The sequence below is a fragment of the Rutilus rutilus genome, assembly GCF_951802725.1.
Source record: "Rutilus rutilus genome assembly, chromosome: 6".
NCBI classification, from domain to species: Eukaryota; Metazoa; Chordata; class Actinopteri; order Cypriniformes; family Leuciscidae; genus Rutilus; species Rutilus rutilus.
The window spans coordinates 28,506,513-28,528,762 of NC_140214.1; the positions used below are offsets into that span (position 1 = coordinate 28,506,513).

Genomic DNA, 22,250 nt, shown 5'->3' on the forward strand with positions numbered 1-22,250 from the left:
TTAGATGTCACTGTAAGCAAATTCCCATCTTCATTTGAAAAGTTTCAGGGAAACTGACACGAGTCACGAGTCACGACAGAAACATGAGTGTCAAACATAGTTTCACTTGGGCTGAAAGTGTGGTTGAGGAAGTAATCGTTTTAATTTCAAATGAATCAGATGCATCATTCGGGGCTTCACTGCACACCTGTGCCGTTCGTTCACTCAGCACAACACATCTGAGCTGCACTTATGTGAGACCAACAGGTATAGTAGCTAAACACATCTTTACACCTTTTTGCTTTAATGAGGTGTTCCCTGTCAACCGTTTTGGCGGGGTGCCGTCACGCTACCTCGTGAGAAATTTCATTTGATTGTTTGTTTGTTTATTTTTTCAAAATGGTATTTTGTGGTATCATCCACACATGAAGGTTGGTTCATAACTGCTGTGTAATGAATTGACTGACTATTGCAATAGTGAGGTCCCTTTAAGAGGCTAAAAGCCTGGGGAGGGCGTTTCTGTTCTGGGGGAATAACGTTAACGTTATGTTTTTTTTTTGCCAGAGTGTTTCTGGGTTTTGGCCGAGCTAGATGTACGGACTATGTTGCCTTGTTCAGTAAAGGTTCACCAGATTACGACCGTCTCCTCATGTTATTCAAATATATTACAACTGCAATGAAGTAATAACCATTACTTGTTTATATTTTATATTATTTAAGCACCTGGCTGGAACCTTATCAGTTTGACAGAATTCTCTTCTTCAAAGTGCCATGGGAAGTCAATCTAACTTCACTTCACTTGACATTTTTTGCTCTAAAAGTGATCGGGCAGACCAAAGAAGTCGTTGCTGCATCCGAAAACTTAGTCTGGCCGCACACTTGATGATTTTAAGTCCGATTTGCAACCGTGTAACTGGGACATTCTACCAGAAACGTACATTTCCACTTTAAAAAATCTTGGGGAAAAAAATATATTTTTCTTAAATCTGAACGTTGAGACATATGGAGGACATGTTAAACTATGAGAAACACATATCATCCCATCTCAGCATGTTTTTATGATTAAATAAAATACATTTTTATACGCATTTCACCCCTAAAATGTCAGGCCCTGTCACAGACAAATTTGTATATGTTAGAATGGTTTCCGAATGAATTTCTTTGATACAGATAGCATTTTCTTATTGATCACATGTCCCTGATTGTATCTAACATGGTTTTATAATTCCTTTAAGAAATATAAGTAACTTTTCGGTCAACTGCAGTACACAAAATCACAGAATACCCGCAGGCACTCATATAGTTGTAAAATAACTACCTTTACATAGGAGATTTTTATAAAAACATAGTAGTGGATATATACCCCCACCTTCATCTACACAGTTAAAGAGATTAATTAATTAATATTTCCTCAAATAGTACACTTTTATCATAATTTCCTGTGTGACAGGACTGACCATGGCGTGACAGGACTGACGGTACTGTGACAGGACTGACTTTATGGATTTTGATGATGCAGAAAAAGTTATGTTTTGTGTTCTTTATTTAAGTTTTGATTGGCATTTCTTTTTTAAATTATTATTATAATTTTAATGTTAAAGTAATATTAGACTATGGTAAAATTCAGCCAAGGACATACATAATATTGCCAAAAGTATTGGGACAGCCCTCCAAATAATTGAATTTAGGTGTTTAAATCACTTCCATGGCCACAGCTGTATAAAAATCAAGCACCTTGGCCTTCATTTTACTATTGCATGCGTTAAATACATAACATATGCAATAAATGTAATAAAAAAGAACAATAACATTCATTTGTAAGGCCGTGTCACACAGGAATGTGACAGGGCCTGATGTGACAGGGCCTGACGGTTGGCCATTGTAAACTGCCATTACTCAGCATGCTAGCATAAAAACTGTTAACATGCAAGCAGGGAATTTCAATAACCTTTTTAGACATGTTTTGGATTTAAAACATTTTCATTATTTTCTGGAATGTTTAACCGTGACAGGGCCTGACCCTTTAGCTCGTCTTCCTAAAAAAAAACATACAAAAACAAGCTTAAAATCATACAATTCAATGAAACAATTCAGCCTTAATCAATGTAAGCTTCACCTGGGTCAAATGATGTCACTTCCTCTGAGTGATACCCTTAAACAGGGTTCACCAATCTCGGTCCTGGAGGGCCGCTGTCCCTGCAGAGTTTAGCTCCAACCAGCTCCAACACACCTGTTTGAAAGTTTCTAGTATGCTTAGTGAGACCTTGATTAGCTGGTTCAGGTGTGTTTAATTGGGGTTGGAGCTAAACTCTGCAGGACACCGGCCCTCCAGGACCGAGATTGGTGAACCCTGCCCTTAAAGGTGTATTTCACACATTTTATGTAGAGTTTTATGTAAACGTGACAGGACTGACCAAAACATGGGGACAGTTGTAAAATAGAATTTATTTGTAGAATTTATATATAATTTTATGTTTTTGATCAGTTGATGTGAATGATAACAGCTTAAACTTGTTATTGATGAGTTTTTTTTTTCTAAATAACAGTTTGTAGCATAACAAAACTATGAAAGCTGTAGCTCCAATTTGGCTGGGGACAAGGACATTGACAGGATTTGTAATTTTCAAAAGTGTTTTTAATAAAGAAAAAAATATCTGAGAACCTAATGAATGTCATATTCCTTTACAGAACAACTCACAGAAATCAACTATGAGCCAGTTTTAGAAATTTTTGGATGAAATACTTTTTTATTCACTGTAACAATTCAAGGACAGATAATGTACGTTTCTGGTAGAATGTCCCAACTGACTTTTTGTCCAAAAAATCCTCAATTGTGTGGTGTCATTACGATTGATTGCTCTCGATCGCGTCGGAGCCGGTGCGATCCCAAATCGTAAATATCAATGGCCAACTTCAGAAAAGGAAAATAGAGCGTCTTAGGGACACTCAAAATATGTGTAGCCTAGGCTACACAAACAGATGTTCCTGCCGCATTTTACTCGCATAACGTTACAGCTAGTTTGCCGAACAAATTAGGCTAAACCGACAAACTAAACGCTCTCGTGGTGCCGTTGCTAAGCAGAGCCGCGTTCTCCATGATGATGAAGCTGTTTCAGCAAAGGATAAATGGATTTCAAGCCCTTGCATTAGCTCTACTGCTAGATATATTTATGAAGATGAGCAATAAAAAAAACCTCTCTGTACAGCTATGATCAGCTGTTCGTCTTAGCTGAGCTTTCAATGTTGTTACGGAAAGACCAAACCTGATCGGTTGGTTCGATGTCACATGACCTGCTTGAGGCATTCTGAAAAGTTGAGATTTTTTCATCTCGCTGCAGCCTGTAAAAAAAGTAAACCAAGGGGGTAATCTTTCAGAAAAAACTGAAGCTTCCCCGGGCCGCCATTGATTAGCAGACCATCACCTGCTGTTAGCATTCCATTGACTCCCATTCATTTTGGCGTCACTTTGACAGCGAATAACTTTACATCTGAGGCGCTTAAAGACTCCATTTGTCCATTATTTATTTCCAAAGAAACACGAAAATGTATAAAAGGCTCCATTACCTTGTATCTTACGTTATGAAAACAGTAAACATAGAAGCAGTTTTTGTAAAAATAGGCTATTGCATCATAACCACGCCACTCTCTGTCGCACAGTAGAGAGATTACCGTATGGACAGGAGGAGAAGCTCGGGGGCAATCGGGGGGACGTGGAGGCAAAATGACAAAATAATTAATCAGAATACTTAGCAAAAGTTTCTCCTCCTCTACTCACACTCTCCGTCTCTGCAAGTTTCGGAAGGGAATGATTCAAATTTCTCTTGGCACAGCTACTAGAAGACAGACGGGTAGCATGTCTACATTTAAAGGGCCCCTATTATGGATTTTTGAAAATGACCTTTCATGCAGTGTGTATTATAGCTCTAAGTGAATGAAAACATCCTGCAAAAAGTTTTAAATCTGAAAGTGCACCGTATATAAAGTTATTGTCTTTCAAAAGTAAGAGTCGACTCTGAGTCAATTAAGTGAATTGTTTTTCAAACGAGTCATAAGTCGTTTGGTTGTGATGTCAAGACGAAACTGGCATATTACCCTCCCACTTATTGTGCGCGCAGACACCAGGGAAAACCTGAACCTCAAACTTGCAGCTATGAATACTGGATAGCATCATGTCGAGAAGAAGCTGTGCTCTACAATGTGAAGGTAAAGCCAGTTTTTTTTCACTGCCCAAGGACGAGCATGTGAAGAATCAGTGGTTAAAATTTCATCTTTACCATGATTTCACAGCAGTATAATCCTAAACTTTTGCTGTGTTCCCTTTATTTCACTGACGACTGCTTCTCAAATCCCAGAGTTCAATGCAAGATTCGCAAACCACTTGCTCTTGAAAGGTGGTGTTCAAAATACTTAGTTTTGAGTTTTATATTGTGTAGGTCACCTGCTAACTGGCTAACTCACGTAATCACTGTCTTACTTAAATACTTCTGCTAATCAGTTTGTGGGCCACTATTACCTATGACTGTGTCTATTAATGCAGATTGTCTGTCATTCTCACTACTTTGAGGAAAGATTAAGCATGGAGCAAGATTTGTTTTACCAACGTTTATGTTACATCAGTCATTCACATCAGTCATTCACGCTAGAGCTTGGCTAATGTATACATTGCACACATGCACTGTTATTGATACAGTTTCCACGTGTTCACCGCAATATATTACAAAAATACTCTGTAAATAAATGAGTACAAGTAAAATAATCGGTTCGCTGATGGACATGCACTTGTTAATGCTGATGGTGAGGAATTACAGTTGCAACATCTCATAATGTACCTCAAACTGAGTAGTGTATCACTGAGAAACGTCTAGCTCGAGTTTTCCTTGCGATGGAGGTTCGGGTTGAATTAACTAGAATAACTTTCATCGTAGGACTCGCGCTCGCATTGATATGGTAAAATCAACGTCATTGTTCGTTACTGTCTTTAGTTTACAGTGTAGGAAGCCTCAGGACAGCTGACGTTGTTATGGCGATGGCCGTTTTTGTTTTCGACGCGCGCTGTACGCGGTAAACCAATCACAACAGACTGAGCTGTCTGGCCAATCAGAGCAGAGTAGCTCACGGAAAGGTGGGATTTAGAGAGATTGATTCATCTGACGAGTCGTTTGAGAATCATTGAAAATGTGGTGATGTGCAAATGTAGGCTATATTATGAGGAAATTATACAGTTTTTTGACCTTTTATGCATGTAAACCTGTTGTAGGAGACTCCAAAACAACATTAGGAAACTTTAAAATAACAAACTTGAGCACGCAAAAGACGCAGCATGTGAAGGGAGGTCACGTACGGGACAAATCATTTAGGCCCAATATATGGGACGTCCCGGCTAATACGGGACAGTTGGCAACCCTAAATATCAAACATGTTTGATGTTTACGTCTCTTGATCGGGCTGCCTCTGACATGATACCCGCGATAGCCAATGAGAGCGAGCAAGCTTCACAAACCGGATGTTGTGTGCTTATAGACCATTTCAAGTAGGGTTGTAGGAATAGAAATAGGGTTGGTAGTAAATCCAAAGTTTCCTCATTTAGGAGCCAGCCCAGATGGAATAGTTCATTGCAAGTGCTACACTTGAAATAAAATGCCACCTTAAAGTATGCAAATATGTCCATAACTGATGCTATCAAGAGCAAAGATTTCTGTCTGGGGAAAAACTTTGAGCTTAAACAGAACCATGCATACTATGCACAAGTTCAGGGGCAAATGGCAGTGTGTGAACTCAAATCATCTTACTTGGTCATTTGGACAACAGAGCGTTCAGAATGTAGAGTTCTCTGAAGAGTACTGGGCTCAGATCAGAACAAAACTGGACCTCTTCTACAGACAGCACATTCTCACAGAAATTTGCACACACAAACTGAGGAAACAATCTGATTGCAGAGACTTCCTGTTTGTGTAAAAGTAGGCCTAAAACATGTCACACAGTGCTCTGTCTGTCACAAAGTGTTTCATCTGAAGTGTGTAGGCTTAAAAAGGCACCCTTGTGAGCAATGGTTTTGTTCAGTGTATTCACCATAATCCAAATAAATGTGAAATCATACACATCCTTCTAAGTAATTTGTTAAAATTTATAATTTTGTTGTGAAATACGAACAGTCAATTGCAGGACAACAAATTTTCTCATTAACAAACAATTGTTTGATAACTGTAGATAGGTAGGAAAAAATATTTTTTTAACCAAATTAATGACTTCCAAATTAGATCATGCAGAACAAACCAATAGAATTGTATCTACAGTTGCCACTGTGTTTTTTGATGAGTAGCTGGACTCCTTTCTCAGCAAAATACTCAGGGAAACTGAACCCTCTGTCAGCCTTGACAATGTCTCCCTCTTCCAAAAGATCAATTAAACCAGATAATTTTGTGATTGTTTTGTCACTGGCTCTTCCACCCCAAGACTTGGAAAGGAATGTGATTGATCCTGTTGGACTGATGCTAACCAGGAATTTGATGGTGTTGTGGCACTGTTGTGGAGTATGTCATTGTTCTTGCACTGAGTGATGTTGGTCGGTCAATAAAAATCTTGCTGCAGTCTATGATACACCTCTCACTGAATTGAATGGGGGGCTTTTGAACAGGGCAGGGAGATTATTTTTTATATCTTCCCTAGAAGGCCAATGAATTAGAGAGCTGAAACGCTATGTCATTACGGCCAACCAGTCATGAAATATTGCAGAGATTGTTGCACAACTGCAATGAAACCGGAAGGCAAGATCTTTATGAGTGAGGCCAAGTCTCAGTTTCATTAAAACTAAGTATAGGTGTTGGAGGACTCAGTGTTCTCGGACTCCAAGCAGTATTAAGTAAACATTATTGGGATAGGTTATAGCTTTCACACATCACTGGTTGATACTGTTATGTTGAGTATGTTACTGTTAACATACTGTTAATGTTTAATGCATTAGTGCATGTCGGAATTAACATTTAACAAGCTTAATAAGTGATGAAAAATGTTGTTTATCGTTAGCTTTTGTGAAATAGGCTAATGCAGTTAGCTAATGTTACACAATAAAACATTATTGTAAAGTGTTATACACTGCATCTGTCAGCTGAATAGATAGCTAGACAACTAATGTAGGCCTATGGCTACTTTCCTAATTACAGCCCACAGAACATTTAGAAATTAAACGAAAATAGAAATCTGTCTTATTCACTGCAAACGTATCAAAACGCTAATGTAGCTATCATGCTATCTACATATGAAAACAATGACGGAAAGCCACACTGCTAGCTCAAATAATTATTCATCATACTTAACTAGTGAATGTATAGAAACACAAATAATTTAGTGACAAAAATGTTGTTTACTTATAAAATGAATTTCTAATCGCGATTACGATTATGGATGCCACGATTACGTAATCGTTCAAAGCCACGATTATAAAAAAAAAAAAAAAAAACACTCTGCGTGCATTTAGAGCATGTTATGTTATGAGAGGCGAATCACAATACTTCAGAAAACCCAGCACAATATGAACTACCAGGCAGTGACGTACGCTGAAATAAAAAGTCTTTCACCTCAGAAAAACGGACTTTCCTGTTTTGTCAACCGTTATAGGCTACTGTGTTCGTAGCGCGCACTCTTCAATTGAACGCTCAAATGCGGCGGCGCGCGCTGTGTATAAAGTGCAAAGGAAACTACGAGCATGGAACGTTGTTACATTGTAAATTAGTAAGTCACGAAATAAAATACCAATAAATCACGTTACTGGTATGTCGTGTGTTAGCTGAGAAGGATTTGCATGCAGGGATGATTTTCATTCTATTCACCAGGAGCAGTATTCATGTTTCATTAACAGTTCTTGTTAGTATTGTGTATTCTCCATGGTAACTGTCGTTTCAATATTAACCCCAAAATGCCACTTTAATTTCACTTTGTGTTATTTTTTATATTTTTAAATGACTGTGGTGGCTCTACCAACATTGTATTAACAAAAGCTAGTTTGGGACTGCTATTTAGCATAGGCCTAATGTTTATTTCTTAGTAGTCTTTACTAGTCATACTCTTACAATTTATGTGTATGTTAAGTAAAGGGTGTGTTCACAATTTTTAAGTAAACATGTATAATAATATGGCTATATATATTCAATGTAAATTGTGATAATCGCAATTACAATTTCAAGGGAATAATCGGCAATTATGATTTTTGTCATAATCGTGCAGTGTGCCAGCTTTCTCTCTTCACTGCAGCAATCCAGGCGTCACGTTGTTTTTTTGGTTTTCGGAAATCTAAACACTTTGATTTCCGAGAGCAAGTTAGTTCCGGGCCTGAGAGAACATCCCACCACCGAACAACATGCTCTTAATTTTCATTTTGACATGTTTTATTCGCATGAATAAGAAAATTATCGCACAATTGCCGTAAATAAAGCGCCTCCCGCTGTTGTTTCGAATGTGCGCGCTAACTAACCGGAAACGTCTGAGGGCCAAACACGTCACTTCCTTACATCTACAAATAGCCATTGAAATGGTCTATAGCTGAAACTTGGCAGCCACAAACATGCCACAAAAAGTGGAGAATTGAGAAAGAAGATCATTGATATTATTTTTTCTCCTTTTCTCCACTCAAGTGAACTAAGCACTTCCCCTCAGGGGAATCCCCACAACCATTTTAAACTATGTTCAACTCTTGTCAAGTGGGCAAAGGAAGTTTATTTGGACAGACCATCATCAACACCTCGATTTTGATTGAAGGAGCGAGTCTACTCAACATGTACACTTCAGGCAGACCCATAGACCACAATGCAACATGATTGTGACGTCACAGCAGGTCGCGCTCAATTTTCCCCTACCCCACACAGCTCTAGTGTATGATATTTGAGGTATTTTGACATTTAACCACATAATACTTGTAGCTATTTAGGAAACTCAAAAGTGAAGACCAGGAGACTTGGATGTATCTGAGCAGAATTCTTTATTGAGAACGTGGTCGCTGCAGTCATCAAGTCCAACTAAGGAAACTCTATACCCATTGTAGTTTTATACACATTTTATGGAGGCAGTCATTAAACATAAAGGCAAAGCCCTCAGGTCACAAACTTAAAGTATGCAAAAGATGTAATTAAAAAGTTATTAGCCCAGACTTTGAAGCTTCATGAGCCCTGTATGACTGGAAGAACTGGAAGAGAGGGCAACTTTGCCTTTCTTTGAACTGATTATGTAACTGGCATGATACATTTACCTGACATGATAAATTGTTACATTTGGATTTATTCTGACTTACCCTGAAATTATTAACTTTAGTAGATTGCGTTGTATCCATGGTTACCGCAAAGCTGGGGCCAGGGTGAAGTACATACTAGATCTCAGGTTAGATGGAGCATGGGGCACATCTGGTGAGATTCTAGATTCCTGACTAACTGCTTGACTTTAACTAAGTTGTTATGCAGTCGCATTACTATAGGGGGCTAGATAAAAATACTATTGAGGTAATAGCAAGCGTTGGAGGGTCATTTTCTTAATGTACTAGCCATAACCTCTGGTTATTGTTTGGGTTTTAACTAAGTTGTTATATAGGCGACTGCCACATGGGTACTTTTTAACAATAGCAAGTGGCTGCTTTGTTGAACTGCTTTAGCCATAACCTCTGGTTATCGATCAGACTGGCGAGTTTGTGATCGTGGGCCCGCATAAAATTTACGGCTGGTGCGAGGACCCTGTGCGACTTTGGCACCCGAGTGAACGAGGATAATAAGAGTAAAACGTTAAATAGGATAATCAAATGTGCTGCTAAACTATTGTATAAATGACCAATAACCAATTGGCATTCCAACCTAAATTCGTGGTCGTGATAAAATGGAGTCAGATAAAAGTTTAATTGGAATTAAATTACTTTGCCAGCATGCTGAAAAGACAGTAACAAACAGTAAACCTTCACTCGCTTATTGGAAACTATCGTTGGACCGATTGGGCAGGCCCAATCCAATCAGAATAATTGTAACATGCAGATACCTCACAGAGATGAAGAGAAGTCCACACCTCAGGTAATTATGATCATAAACAGTTTCAAAGACCAGGGCAGGGGCACCAAAAGCCAAGTACTATGCTTGTTTAACTACCAATACAAAGATCAGGAGCTAGCAGAAACCTCCTAGAACATTCGCTTAACATAATCCTTCATCTGATGTTATCATCTTTACCTTAAATGGCTAATACACATTTATATCCCTTTAGTTTTCATGTGATGTCAGGACGTAGAATCAGCAGATCTTAAACAGATTGTTAAATGTGTAATTACCTTTACATTAACATTAAAACGTTACTGGTGTGCATCTTGAGACAAAACAGTGGCACTGACATATTTTTAGACATGTCAGTGCAAGTTGCATTCAGTTAAAACAGCTTGTCTGTGAATCTCCTGGTACTGCGTATCTATAGCATGAGTTCATGCTTTCATTTTGCGTGCTCTTTATATGCAGAAATGACCTTTTATGTGCATCCGATATGCACTTTAAGCGTTCATATGATGCTATTTCAAATAAATGAAATATAACTTTATATTCATAAAAAAATTGTACATAACTGTTTTCAACATTGATATGAAATGTTTCTTGAGCAGCAAATCATCATATTAGAATGATTTCTGAAGGATCATGTGACGAAGACTGGAGTAATGATGCTGAAAATTTAGGTTTGCATCACAGGAATAAATTACATTTAAAAATATATTAAAATAGAATTTTAAATTGTCATAATAATCACAATGTTACTGTTTTTTTTTTTTTTTTTTTTAAATCAAATAAATGCAGCCTTGGTGAGCATAAGATACTTCTTTTAAAAACATTTAAAATCTTACCAATCCCAAACTTTTGAATGGCAGTGTTTGTCTTTCACCAGAAATTAAATGATCAACATTAAAAGTCATTTTAGAAAACAGTCATTATTAAAAACAAATAAACCAGACTAACCCACATTTAATTTTGTGACAACATGCCCCAGTAGTCGCATTCAAAATATGATCTTTGGAATTTGATTTTGGATAATAACCAACCAAAAAAAAAAAAGTCCTTGTGACAACTTATCAGGACTTTCTAATGACACTATCATCATATCTACTTTGTCTGAGCATGTTTGGCAAATTTGCATTGAGATCATTATCATTAAGATCATGCATTAAAGGGTTAGTTCACACAAAAATGAAAATTCTGTCAGTAATTTCTCACCCTCATGTTGTCCAACCCCGTAAGACTTTCGTTCATCTTCAGAACACAAATTAAGATATATTTTTAATTTTTTAATTAAAGGGTTAGTTCACCCAAAAATGAAAATTCTGTCAGTAATTACTCACCCTCATGTTGTTCCAACCCCGTAAGACCTTCGTTCATCTTCGGAACACAAATTAAGATATTTTTTATTAAATCTGAGAGTTGTCTAACTCCTCCATAGGCTTCTAAGGAACCGAAACTTGCTGGCCCAGAAAATGTATTAAAGACATCGTTAATATAGTCCAAGTGACTACAGTGGCTCAATCTTAAGTTTATAAAGCGAGGAGAATACTTTTTGTGCGCAAAAACAAACAAAAATAACGACTTTATTCCACTTTTCATTTCCTTCTCTCTGGGCCTCGGGTCTTTTTGCGTAGTGTTTAAGCGTAGCGCGTCTGTGTTGCACGTCACCACGTAGGCTCACTGTTGGCCGACGCTGGTCATGTGTGATACGTGGAAACGAGCAACACAGACGAACTACGCTTGTGTTCCGAAGATGAACGAAAGTCTTACGGGGTTGGAACAACATGAGGGTGAGTAATTACTGACAGAATTTGTGGGTGAACTAACCCTTTAAGAATGTTGATGTAAACAACAGGAAAATCAGGTAAAATACTTTATTTATGATTTACAGTTAACCAATGTTAACCATAGTTAACATTAGCCATAGTTTTGCTGATGTGGCGAAATAAACTCAGCACTTGTACATTCAATCAACACCTGGTTAAACAGAAAGGAGGTTGTTACGTGATCTTTCAGACTGAGGTAAAACTTCCCACTATCAAAAGCAGGTACTCAGACTGGACTTTTTTTAGGTTCCAATGGTGCCGTTGCTGGAGCCGTGTCGTCCTGCACACAGAGCCGAATTGTGTGTTTGACCCCCCCCCCCCCCCCCCCCCCCCCCCCCCCCCCTGCACAGCCTCATCTCTGAATAAGGCAGCCTGTGTGCTCTGCTCTCTCTCTCTCTCTCTCTCTCTCTCTCTCTCTCTCTCTCTCTCTCTCTCTCTGTGGGTGTGTGTGTGTGTGTGTGTGTGTGTGTGTGTGTGTGTGTGTGTGTGTGTGTGTGTGTGTGTGTGTGCACTGGTCAGCCTACCTCACCTCAGCTTTCTCAATCACACCCAAACCTTCTGTTTGCCTAGTCTTATTTGCATCAATGTGAAGCAATCAATTTAAAACTTTCACTTCTTTTTTTCCAATGACCTTGTTCATTTGTCACAATAATAGTGCTTGTAAAAGCTGGCCTTGTGTAAATAGTCTGTTCTTTTGTGGAAATATAGGATTGCAACACCATAAGACATCCTCCTTCCATCCGGCTGTGTGTCAAGTGGGAGTGGCTCACGTTGGCTTCTTTGCTGTCTGTGAAAGGATACTGTCTCTTCTGAAATATAGCTGCTTGAAATGACAGGACAATTCTCACCATCTCAGCAATGACACCGCTATGATGATTTTTATTGGGGTGAGTGAGGATTATTGATCTGTGAAACTGTTGGTGTATTGTAAAGACATGTGGACTATCAAAGCATGATGTATGAGTACTTATTTAATTCTGTATTGCATGAATATGCATGAGCGTTTTTCTCAAGGTGAAAGCTAGATTTCAGTTTAATATGTCACACTGACATGGATCAGAGGATAAATGAAACAGTTACATGATTTTTGTGTGGTGTCCCTTGAGGTGTTAATAATCAAACATGGCCATTATCTTTTAGTAATGTCTAATGCTTTAATGGTTTGGAGGCATGTGAACACTTAGAAATGCATTAGTGATGCATTATGGTGAGTTGTGATGTCAAATCTTTACTCTGTATTAATGCATTTGTCTGAAATAATATAAAAAATGCGCTTTATATATTTGTATACATCATGTGCTTTTTTAAAATAATATTTTTAAATTATAACCAAACATATTGGCATTGTTATTTGGCAGTTACCTAATTGCCTCTATATTTTGATAAAGATTTACAATTGTCATATATTCTGTACACTACTGTTCAAAAGCTTAGGGTGAGCAAGATTTAATTCGTAAGAAATGAATACTTTTATTCAACGAGGATGCATTAAATGGATCAAAAGTAACAGACAGTAACAGAGTTCTAGTTCAAATAAATTCAGTTCTTTTGAACTTTCTATTTATCAGAGCATCCTAAAAAAATTGCATCACAGAAGCAGCACAACTGTTTTCAACATTAATAATAAACAGATATGTTTCTTGAGCAGCAAACCATCATATTAGAATGATTTCTGAAGGATCATGTGACACTGAAGGTTGGGTAATGATGCTGGAAATTCAGCTTTGCATCACATGAACAGTTATTTTAAATAATTATATTTATATTTATATTTAATGTAATAATACTTCACAATATTACTGGTTTTGAAACATCTCTTGTTATTATCAATGTAGAAAACAGTTGTGTTCAAATGTTTTTCAGGATTCTTTAATGAATAGAAATTTCAAAAGAACAGCATTTATCTGAAATAGAACGCTTTTGTAACATTATACACTACCGTTCAAAAGTTTGGGGTCAGTAAGAATTATTTATTTTTTTTAAGAAATTAAATAAATTAATACATTTATTCAGCAAGGATGCATTAAATTGATCAAAAGTTACAGTAAAGACATTTATAATGTTACAAAAGATTATATTTCAAATCAGCTTTGATGACTCTCTCTCTCTCTCTCTCTGTTAGACTAAACAGTGACACTCATCCCTGTCTCCCATGTCTGTATCAATGGATGCTTCCAGTATGTCCATGTCGCCCACCTCATCACGACTAAAGTATGTATCTCTGGGGGTGCTGGTACTGCAGACCACCTCCTTGGTGCTGACAATGCGTTATTCCCGAACGCTGCAATCTGAAGGTCCGCGCTACCTGGCGTCGTCTGCCGTAGTGTGTGCTGAAGTTCTTAAGATTGTTGCATGCTTGCTGCTCGTCTTCAGAGATCAAAGTGAGTTCTCTGATCTGTCTATAGTGATGTTTCATTTCAGTGAGCTCAAAACCTGAATTTTAATGTGCGAAAAGTAACCAATGTAATTATTTCCTGAATCATGCTGTCTGTTTCTCATTAGTCAGAAACGAACTGTCATTAGATCTCTAGATAGCAGTTTTCTTTTGAATCCGATTCAAACGGAATCCTCATTCTTGACAGTAGCTCAGAGCAGTGGAGGAGAGTTTTGTATTTGACTATGTTTGACTCTTAGGTTTCAGTGTTCGTGCACTGAATCGGGTGTTGAAGGAGGAAATAATCAACAAGCCTCTGCTGACGCTGAAGTTGGCCATTCCCTCGGGCATCTACACCCTGCAGAACAACCTGCTCTATGTGGCTTTGTCTAATCTAGATGCAGCGACCTACCAGGTGAGAAAGCATCTATCCAGAAGAAGGCCCTTTTTTTGAAAGCTTCCAGATCATAAGTTTAGTTTAGGTTTTTAGATTCATTTTTATGGTCACTTTACTTTAGGGTTCAATTCTCACTGTTAACTATTAACTATGACTTTTGCCTCAATGAACTCCTAATTACTGCTTATTAATAGTTAGCAAGGTAGTTGTTAAGTTTAGGTATTGGGTAAGAATATTAAGGATGTAGAATATGGTCATGAAGAATTAGGCATTAATATGTGATTTATAGGTACTAATAAACAGCCAATATCCTAGTTATATGCATGTAAATAAGCAACTAGTCAATAGTGAGAATTGGACCCTAAACTAAAGTGTTACCGTTTTTATTTTAGTTTTATTAAAAGTACACTGTGTAAAAAAAAAAAAAAAAAAAATGCTTCTTGCATTTTGTGGAAGAACATTGTTTTGGTTGTGCTTTGGCTCTGCATGACGAATGTGATGAATGAATGAAAGTGATGAATGAAAGTGATGAATATCACTCTTCACAAAAGTGGAGGGTCAATAAAATACCTTACTCTTACCAAAAAGCCAAGCCAATGTTGATTCTTGTTTTATTACGAGCTCTGTCGCGTTCTCTTTTTGCCAGCAGACTCTCATCTGTTCGGCGTTTGTTTAAAACGGATGATTCCCAGAAGTTGGAGATTTAGCTGCTCCATGTCAACCTTTCTCACTTGTTGTGACAACTAACCTATGACACTTCTACACTAAACACACGTCAAAGTAGCCGGAGAAACGTTTCTCTATTTACAGATATGACGAGACATGAACAGGCGAGTGACGAATGTACACAATTTCCCACGAAAACCATCCCGACAGGGCTAATATACAAACACATACAGGCTTACCATAGTGAACCAGGGTAAAACAAAAACACATTTTGGAAGAAGGATTGATGATGTTTTGACTCATTATTTAAATTTTGTTAATTGTTAGCAATTATTATTTATTTATAGCTAAAAATGTTAGTGCTTCAACTTCAACTTTTTTTATTTTATTGCCAAGGCAACGTTTCTCGTTTTCATTTAGTTTTTCAACTAATATCTATATTTTAGCTTTATTTCAATTAACATAATTTTTTTAATAGTTTTAGTTCTTGAGACTTTTTAAAAAATATGTGTGCCATTTTGAATACATTTCATTACCCATAAACATGTTGTCATACAAACTACATGTTATTTCCAGTAAATGTATCTGATATTACTAATTAACATTTGAAATGTTAGATATATTGCATTGTATTTTCTAGAATCCTCTAATTTACATCTTCAAAATGGAGTCAAACAATCAATAATCAAATGGAGGAGATTTTTGTTTATGTATGTATATGTTCAACATTCTTGAATGTTTTTGAAAGAAGTCTAACCCATGAGCAAAAATACAGTAAAAAGAGTAATATTTCTTTGATCAAACAGTAATATCACTTTGATAAAATTTAATGCATCATTGCTGAATAAAAGTATTAATTTCTTAAAAAAAAGACTTACTGACCCCAAACTTTTGTGATATGTCTTTATATCTCATTTACATTCCTATTGGTTTTCCAGGTTACATATCAGCTGAAAATTCTCACTACAGCCCTGTTCTCCGTGTCCATGTTGGGCAAAAGACTCGGCATTTACCAGTGGCTCTCACTAGTCATTCTGATGGCTGGCATTGCACTTGTCCAGGTAAGGGTATAGGGTATAACACTTTACTTTAGGGTCAATTTCTTATTATTAACTAGTTGCTTATTAGCAGGCATATTTCTAGGATATTGGCTGCTTATTAATACTTATAAACTTAACAAATACCTTACTAACTATTAATAAGCAGTAATTAGCAGTTTATTGAGGCAAAAGCCGTAGTTAATAGTTAGTTAAAAGTGAGAATAGGACCCTAATCTAAAGTGTGACCAGATATAGTTGTCTTGTGATTTGTTTCTCAGGTCACCTTTCTTCAAAACTTGCAGCAATGGAACAGCCAGTCTATATATATATATATATATGTATGTGTGTGTTTATATACATATACATATATATATGTATATACATTTTATATGTATTTTGAATTTAATTGTATTTTTCATTTTCATTAATTAATTTATTTTATATATTTTTTTACTGTTTTTCTCTGAACTGGCACCCCCTTTACCTGACGTTCCCTTTATCCCCCTATATACAGTATATAAAAGACTCTTTCTTTGTTTCTGTTTGACCTGAACCAGCAGTGGCCGACTGAAGTCACATCATTCGCCCAGCAGAAGGATCTGACGGCCAGCTCTCAGCTGATGGGACTGCTGGCGGTGCTTGTGGCCTGCTTCTCCAGTGGATTTGCTGGCGTGTATTTTGAAAAGATCCTCAAAGAGAGCAAGCAGAGTGTCTGGGTCCGTAATATTCAGCTAGGTCAGCGGAAATATATGTACATAGATAGAAACCACCCAACAATCCATTTAATTCCTTAAAAGAAGCAAAAACAAGTTTTTGTAGCCATTGTTTACGAGTTTCTGTTTCAGGTTTCAGGAAGTGTGTGTGTTTGTGAGCCACCATCCATATTTCTTTCATCACACTTGTTCCCTCCCATCTCAGGTGTATTTGGACTGATTTTTGGACTTCTGGGAGTGTTTGCGTACGATGGAGAAAGAGTGCTTGAGAATGGACTCTTTCAAGGGTACAATAATGTGACGTGGACTGTGGTGGCTCTTCAGGTACATTTTCTCTTCCTCTTCAGAATACAAACGAAAACGTCCTCACATATGCAGACCTATATGTCACATTGTTATCTGTGTTTTGTATTTGCTCCACATACTTCTGTAGGCTTTGGGTGGTTTGGTCATTGCAGCTGTGATTAAGTTTGCAGATAACATCCTGAAGGGCTTTGCCACATCCATCTCAATCATTCTCTCCACCCTCATCTCTTATTTCTTATTGGAGGATTTTGACCCTACTAGGTAATACAGTTGTTTCAAAACTCATTGATTGTATTTGGGTCTTTCTAAGGAAACTGCCATGTGTGTCGCGTGATTTACTACCGGTTAATTCAGAAGCTATTGAATATTCCTGTGAATAACCAAACTGTGTGTACAAGACTTTATTTAACCTTAGTGTGAACGTGTTTAAAGATCATCCCACCCTAAACTCACACCAATGGGTGTGTCAGTGTTGTTGTGTTGAACTGGTTGAGATCCTCCAACAAACAGAGCAATGTTTTGATGGTTAAATTCGCATTTATTTATTTAGTTATTTATTTATATATATATTTGTGTGTGTGTGTGTGTGTAGATCCACACATAAGTGTTTATTTTGAACTGTTTTACTACAGTTTTGTTTGTTAAATGCATGTCCTGACTAGAGTGACATATTTGTCAATTTACATTTGTGCTATTTTACATGTTCAAATTATGCCAGAACACATTAACATTTCCTTTGAACAAGCCATCAAACAGTCCTTTTATACCAGGGGTGTCAAAGACACATGAATCCGCAGGAAAACAAATCAAACATTTGTGCGCATTCATTATATTGGTAAGATATATTCATAATGCCCTTTTTTTTTACCCTCAACAGACCAGATAAACTCCACTTTCCAGAAAATTGTGTTGCCCGTTGTAGCAGCGATAGAATCTTTCTATAATTACACACACAATATGCTCTTCTAGCCAGAAACAGGATCTGTGGGTGATGCAACTGTTACAGAGAAACACTACACTACACCAGTTTCCCACTTTAAATGTACGAGTTAAAGGTGCTATATGTAGTTTTTCTACTAAAATGAATCCTTTTTTTATTGCCTGTGTGTGAAGGGGTTGTAATCTCACATTAAAATAATCCACTTTGCAGGTTTTGCTATTACCTCGGAGAGCAAGTATTCTTATTTTTATGTGAAGGTGCCGGGTCGGATTTACCGGCGAAATCCAGTGACGTGACCTGCATGCACGCTCCCGAGCCTCTAGCCTCCTCTACTGACTTTGCACTCAACACTGCAACTTATGACATGGACATGGACATAACACTAAGAAACGACCTGCTCCCAGCACAACACAGACTCCAACACAAACTCCACATATTGATAAAAAAAACAAAAAAAAGTGTTTTTGCTGAAGCTCTCAAGGCCAGACTTGAATCGGATCAACTTCGGACGAAAACACGGATCAACATCGGCAGTGCATTTGAATCATGGAGAAACCTTATCGACAAACCTAGAATGTACATTTCCTGAAGAAAATGTGAGGTGGTGCTTGCAGTGGCAAAATTCGGCACGGTTGCTAGGGTTCCATACTTATGGTACGAGCATGGAGCATTAGTTCAACGTCAAGCTGATAAAAGTAGCCTATTATTGTAACGTTGCAGTGGGAGTTTACCTGAGTTTCCAGCATGTTGTGTGATGCTTTCTCTGGTGTGTTGAGTCTCAGTCTGGCAGGTACCCAGAGTGCGCGCACGAGCACACGCTTGTAAACTTATTGGTTGCAATCTGAAACATCACCGCTAGAGGCCGCTGAAAACTACATATAGCCCCTTTAATCACAGTAATACTGACAAGATGGAGAAGTTCAAGGGAGAAGTATTACCCAGGGGGCCAATGTTTCGTAAAAATTTGAAGCTTCCCCAGGGGGCCGCCATTGATTAGCAGACCCCCACCTGCTGTTAGCATTCCATTGACACCCATTCATTTTGGCGTCACTTTGACAGCGAATAACTTTACATCTGAGGCGTTTAAAGACTCCATTTGTCCATTATTTATTTCTAAAGAAACACAACAATGTATATAAAAGGCTCCATTACCTTGTATCTTACGTTATGGCCCCGTAGAAGCAGTTTTTGTAAAAATAGGCTAATGATTGCGTCATAACCACGCGACTCTCTGTCGCACAGTATTACCGTATGGACAGGAGGAGAAGCTCGCGGGCAATCGGGGGGACGTGGAGGCAAAATGACAAAATAATTAATCAGAATACTTAGCAAAAGTTGCTCCTGCTCCTAGCTCATGGTCACCTCCTACTCACACTCTTCGTCTCTGCAAGTTTCGGAAGGGAATGATTCAGATTTCTCTTGGCACAGCTACTAGAAGACAGACGGGTTGCTCACGTCACATCTACGTCGTCAAGCTCAGTTTGAGTCTGCGCAATACGCTCAGCCATCAGGAAGTGAGAGCTTCTAATTTGCTTCACTTTTCTCCGTTGAAGTCTATGGGGTCGCTGTGTCCAGTTTATATACTGTCTATGGTATTACCAAAGTAAATTTCGCAATTTACACAGTTAAATTTGTACAGCAGTTTCTACACCTTTTTTTTTTTTTAAGTTAAACTTGATTTTAATTTGCAACACTGCGTTTTTAGAACGGTCAAACTCATCTGTCTAGTGTTTACATGGAAAAGCAGCGCAGTGGTCAGTGGCATGCAAAAACGTGTTCGAACGGCCCCTAAAAAAAACGACATTCTAAAAAGTTCGACTTTTAAAAAGCGTGTATCCGAACCTTGCATTTTTTTTCAATCCACCACTTTGCATCTTGAGTTTTTAAATGGAATGCATTTTTGCACTCTTCAGCTTTTCCATTGCTAAGCTTGTATGTAGATATGTGCTAGATATGTGCTAGAATGATGTGTTTGACCGTTGCATTTACTTCTTGCGTGTCGTGCATAACATGATATTCTATAAATGTGCTGCTCAAGTTAAAAGCAGTTCAGTTGTTAAGTTGCACAGAACATGCTTTTGTATTTAAAAAGACGCGGGGCAGTGGAATAATAAAAAAAAAAGTTCAGAGATGGGTTTTTTTAAAAGATGAACTTTTTAACTTGAGCACTGTATTTTTTTTTTTTACTTGAGCATAATGGTCAAACATATCTGTTCTAATATAATACAGTTCATGTAGTTTGCAAACAATTTATTGATTTAAGCAGAAGCAATGATCTCATTAAAGCAGTTATTACAAGCAGTTATTACAATATATAGAAAATTTGGCGGTGGAGCATGTTGATTCAGAGTTGGCGCCATCTGAAGTCCTGGCAGGAGTTGGCGCTCTTTCTTCAGGTGTTGGGCCATCTAAATCTTCGTATGAGACTGGATCCAAGCTGGAGCTAGCGTAATCTCTAGTTACCTCAGGATGGGCATCCCGAGGTAGAAAAGAGAAAAGCAAATGGAAAGTAATTAGCGTATCTGCTTTTCATAACATTCAAGCAAAAGAGAATCACGTGCATTTCATCTGATTTAACTGGAGTACAAGATGTGTCTTTTAATCTAGATTTAAAGTCTGAGCCCCAAACATTATTAGGAAGGCTGTTCCAGAATTTAAAAGCCAAATGTGAAAAGCCTCCTTTAGTGGACTTGGATATTCTAGGTACTACCAAAAGTCCAGAGCGTGATGGATAGTAGGATAGGAGATCAGTTAAATACACAGGAGCTGAACCCTTTAGGGCCTTATAGGTCAGTAGCAATACTTTATAATCGATACGGAACTACCAAAATTGGGGATATATGATCATATTTTCTTGACCTGGTAAGAACTCTAGCAGCTGCACTTTGGAATAAAAGTAGCTTGTTTATTGAGGATGCAGGACAACCACCTAGTAATGCATTACAAGAATCCAGTCTAGAGGACATGAATGCATGAATTAGCTTTTCAGAAACAGATAACATGTTCTGTTGCTTAGCGATGCTTCTGAGGTGAAAGAAGGCTGTGTTTGTAACATATGAAATATGACTTTTTCAAATGACTTTTAACTTGAGCGCATCTGCCTAGTGCAGGTTTATATAGAAAAACAATGGAATGGTCTTGAGTCTAGATAATTACATTCATATTTCTTCAGTTCTAATATGTGATTTGTTAGGCAATTCATTCAGTTATCGATTCGAGTTTTAGGTATGAATTACAAACGTACTGTTACAGGGTTGAAATAATCTGAAGATTGTGGTGATAACTTTGGCCTGAGATGTGAAAATATGATTTCTTCAAAGTTCAGCAGTAACCTTTTCAAATGAAATAAAAAAATGTTAAGTCTTGAAATGTTCTGGCATAAATGGCACTGTTTCTCGGGAATGACCCACTGTGTCGAACTAAAATAAAGCTTCTTTCTTTTGCAGTGTGTTCTTCCTGGGTGCGATGCTGGTTATCGTTGCTACGTTTCTCTACGGGTATGAGAGAACACCTGCGGCCAGTAAAGTATAGAAGACTGGACAGGAAGTGATAAATGACATCCGGAGCGTCTGCTAAGATGCTCTGCTTCAGGTGAAGTTCAGGACAAGAGGACCAGTGATATTTTAAGCTATTATGCTATCTGCTATTACAAGGTAGCAAAAAAAAAGAAAAAAAAAGAAGTGAACCTAAGATTACAACCATCCAGAACTTGAATTGTCCTCTCTGTCCCATGTCATTTCATCATAACAACACACAACCACAAATGTAGAGCTATGAGACATTGTTACACTCAGCTGAGGATGTTTAAGGTCTTCATTTGAAATGTGTTTACATATAATGATCTCTGTGACAGAGCTTCACAAATTCCACACGTTACAGTTTGCATATTTATTTTGTGTGCCATACACTGGTATATTGAAGACGGGATTGTTTTACTTGAATGTATCATTTGAGAAATAGCATTTTCTTAAAGCCAATAAAAAGGTGTTTCTTAAAATGTCTTCT

At 37.6% G+C, this 22,250-nt stretch overlaps 1 protein-coding gene across 3 annotated transcripts; it reads left to right on the forward strand.

The window, feature by feature from the left end:
• The first annotated feature begins 46 nt into the window (after positions 1-46).
• Positions 47-22,246, forward strand: slc35a3b (solute carrier family 35 member A3b). Of its 3 annotated transcripts, XM_084411304.1 has the most exons (10): positions 112-246; positions 4,095-4,182; positions 12,518-12,696; positions 13,932-14,190; positions 14,444-14,598; positions 16,185-16,307; positions 16,847-17,021; positions 17,205-17,323; positions 17,433-17,566; positions 21,692-22,246. In XM_084411304.1, exons 4-10 carry the CDS (start codon positions 13,962-13,964, stop codon positions 21,774-21,776), a joined length of 1,020 nt encoding a protein of 339 aa, XP_084267430.1. In that variant the 5' UTR covers positions 112-246; positions 4,095-4,182; positions 12,518-12,696; positions 13,932-13,961; the 3' UTR covers positions 21,777-22,246. The 3 variants fall into 3 exon arrangements, with proteins under 3 accessions (XP_084267428.1, XP_084267429.1, XP_084267430.1); XM_084411302.1 differs by lacking the exon at positions 4,095-4,182 and having other exon boundaries at positions 47-246; positions 16,844-17,021; XM_084411303.1 differs by lacking the exon at positions 4,095-4,182 and having other exon boundaries at positions 47-246.
• Positions 22,247-22,250: the final 4 nt, after the last annotated feature.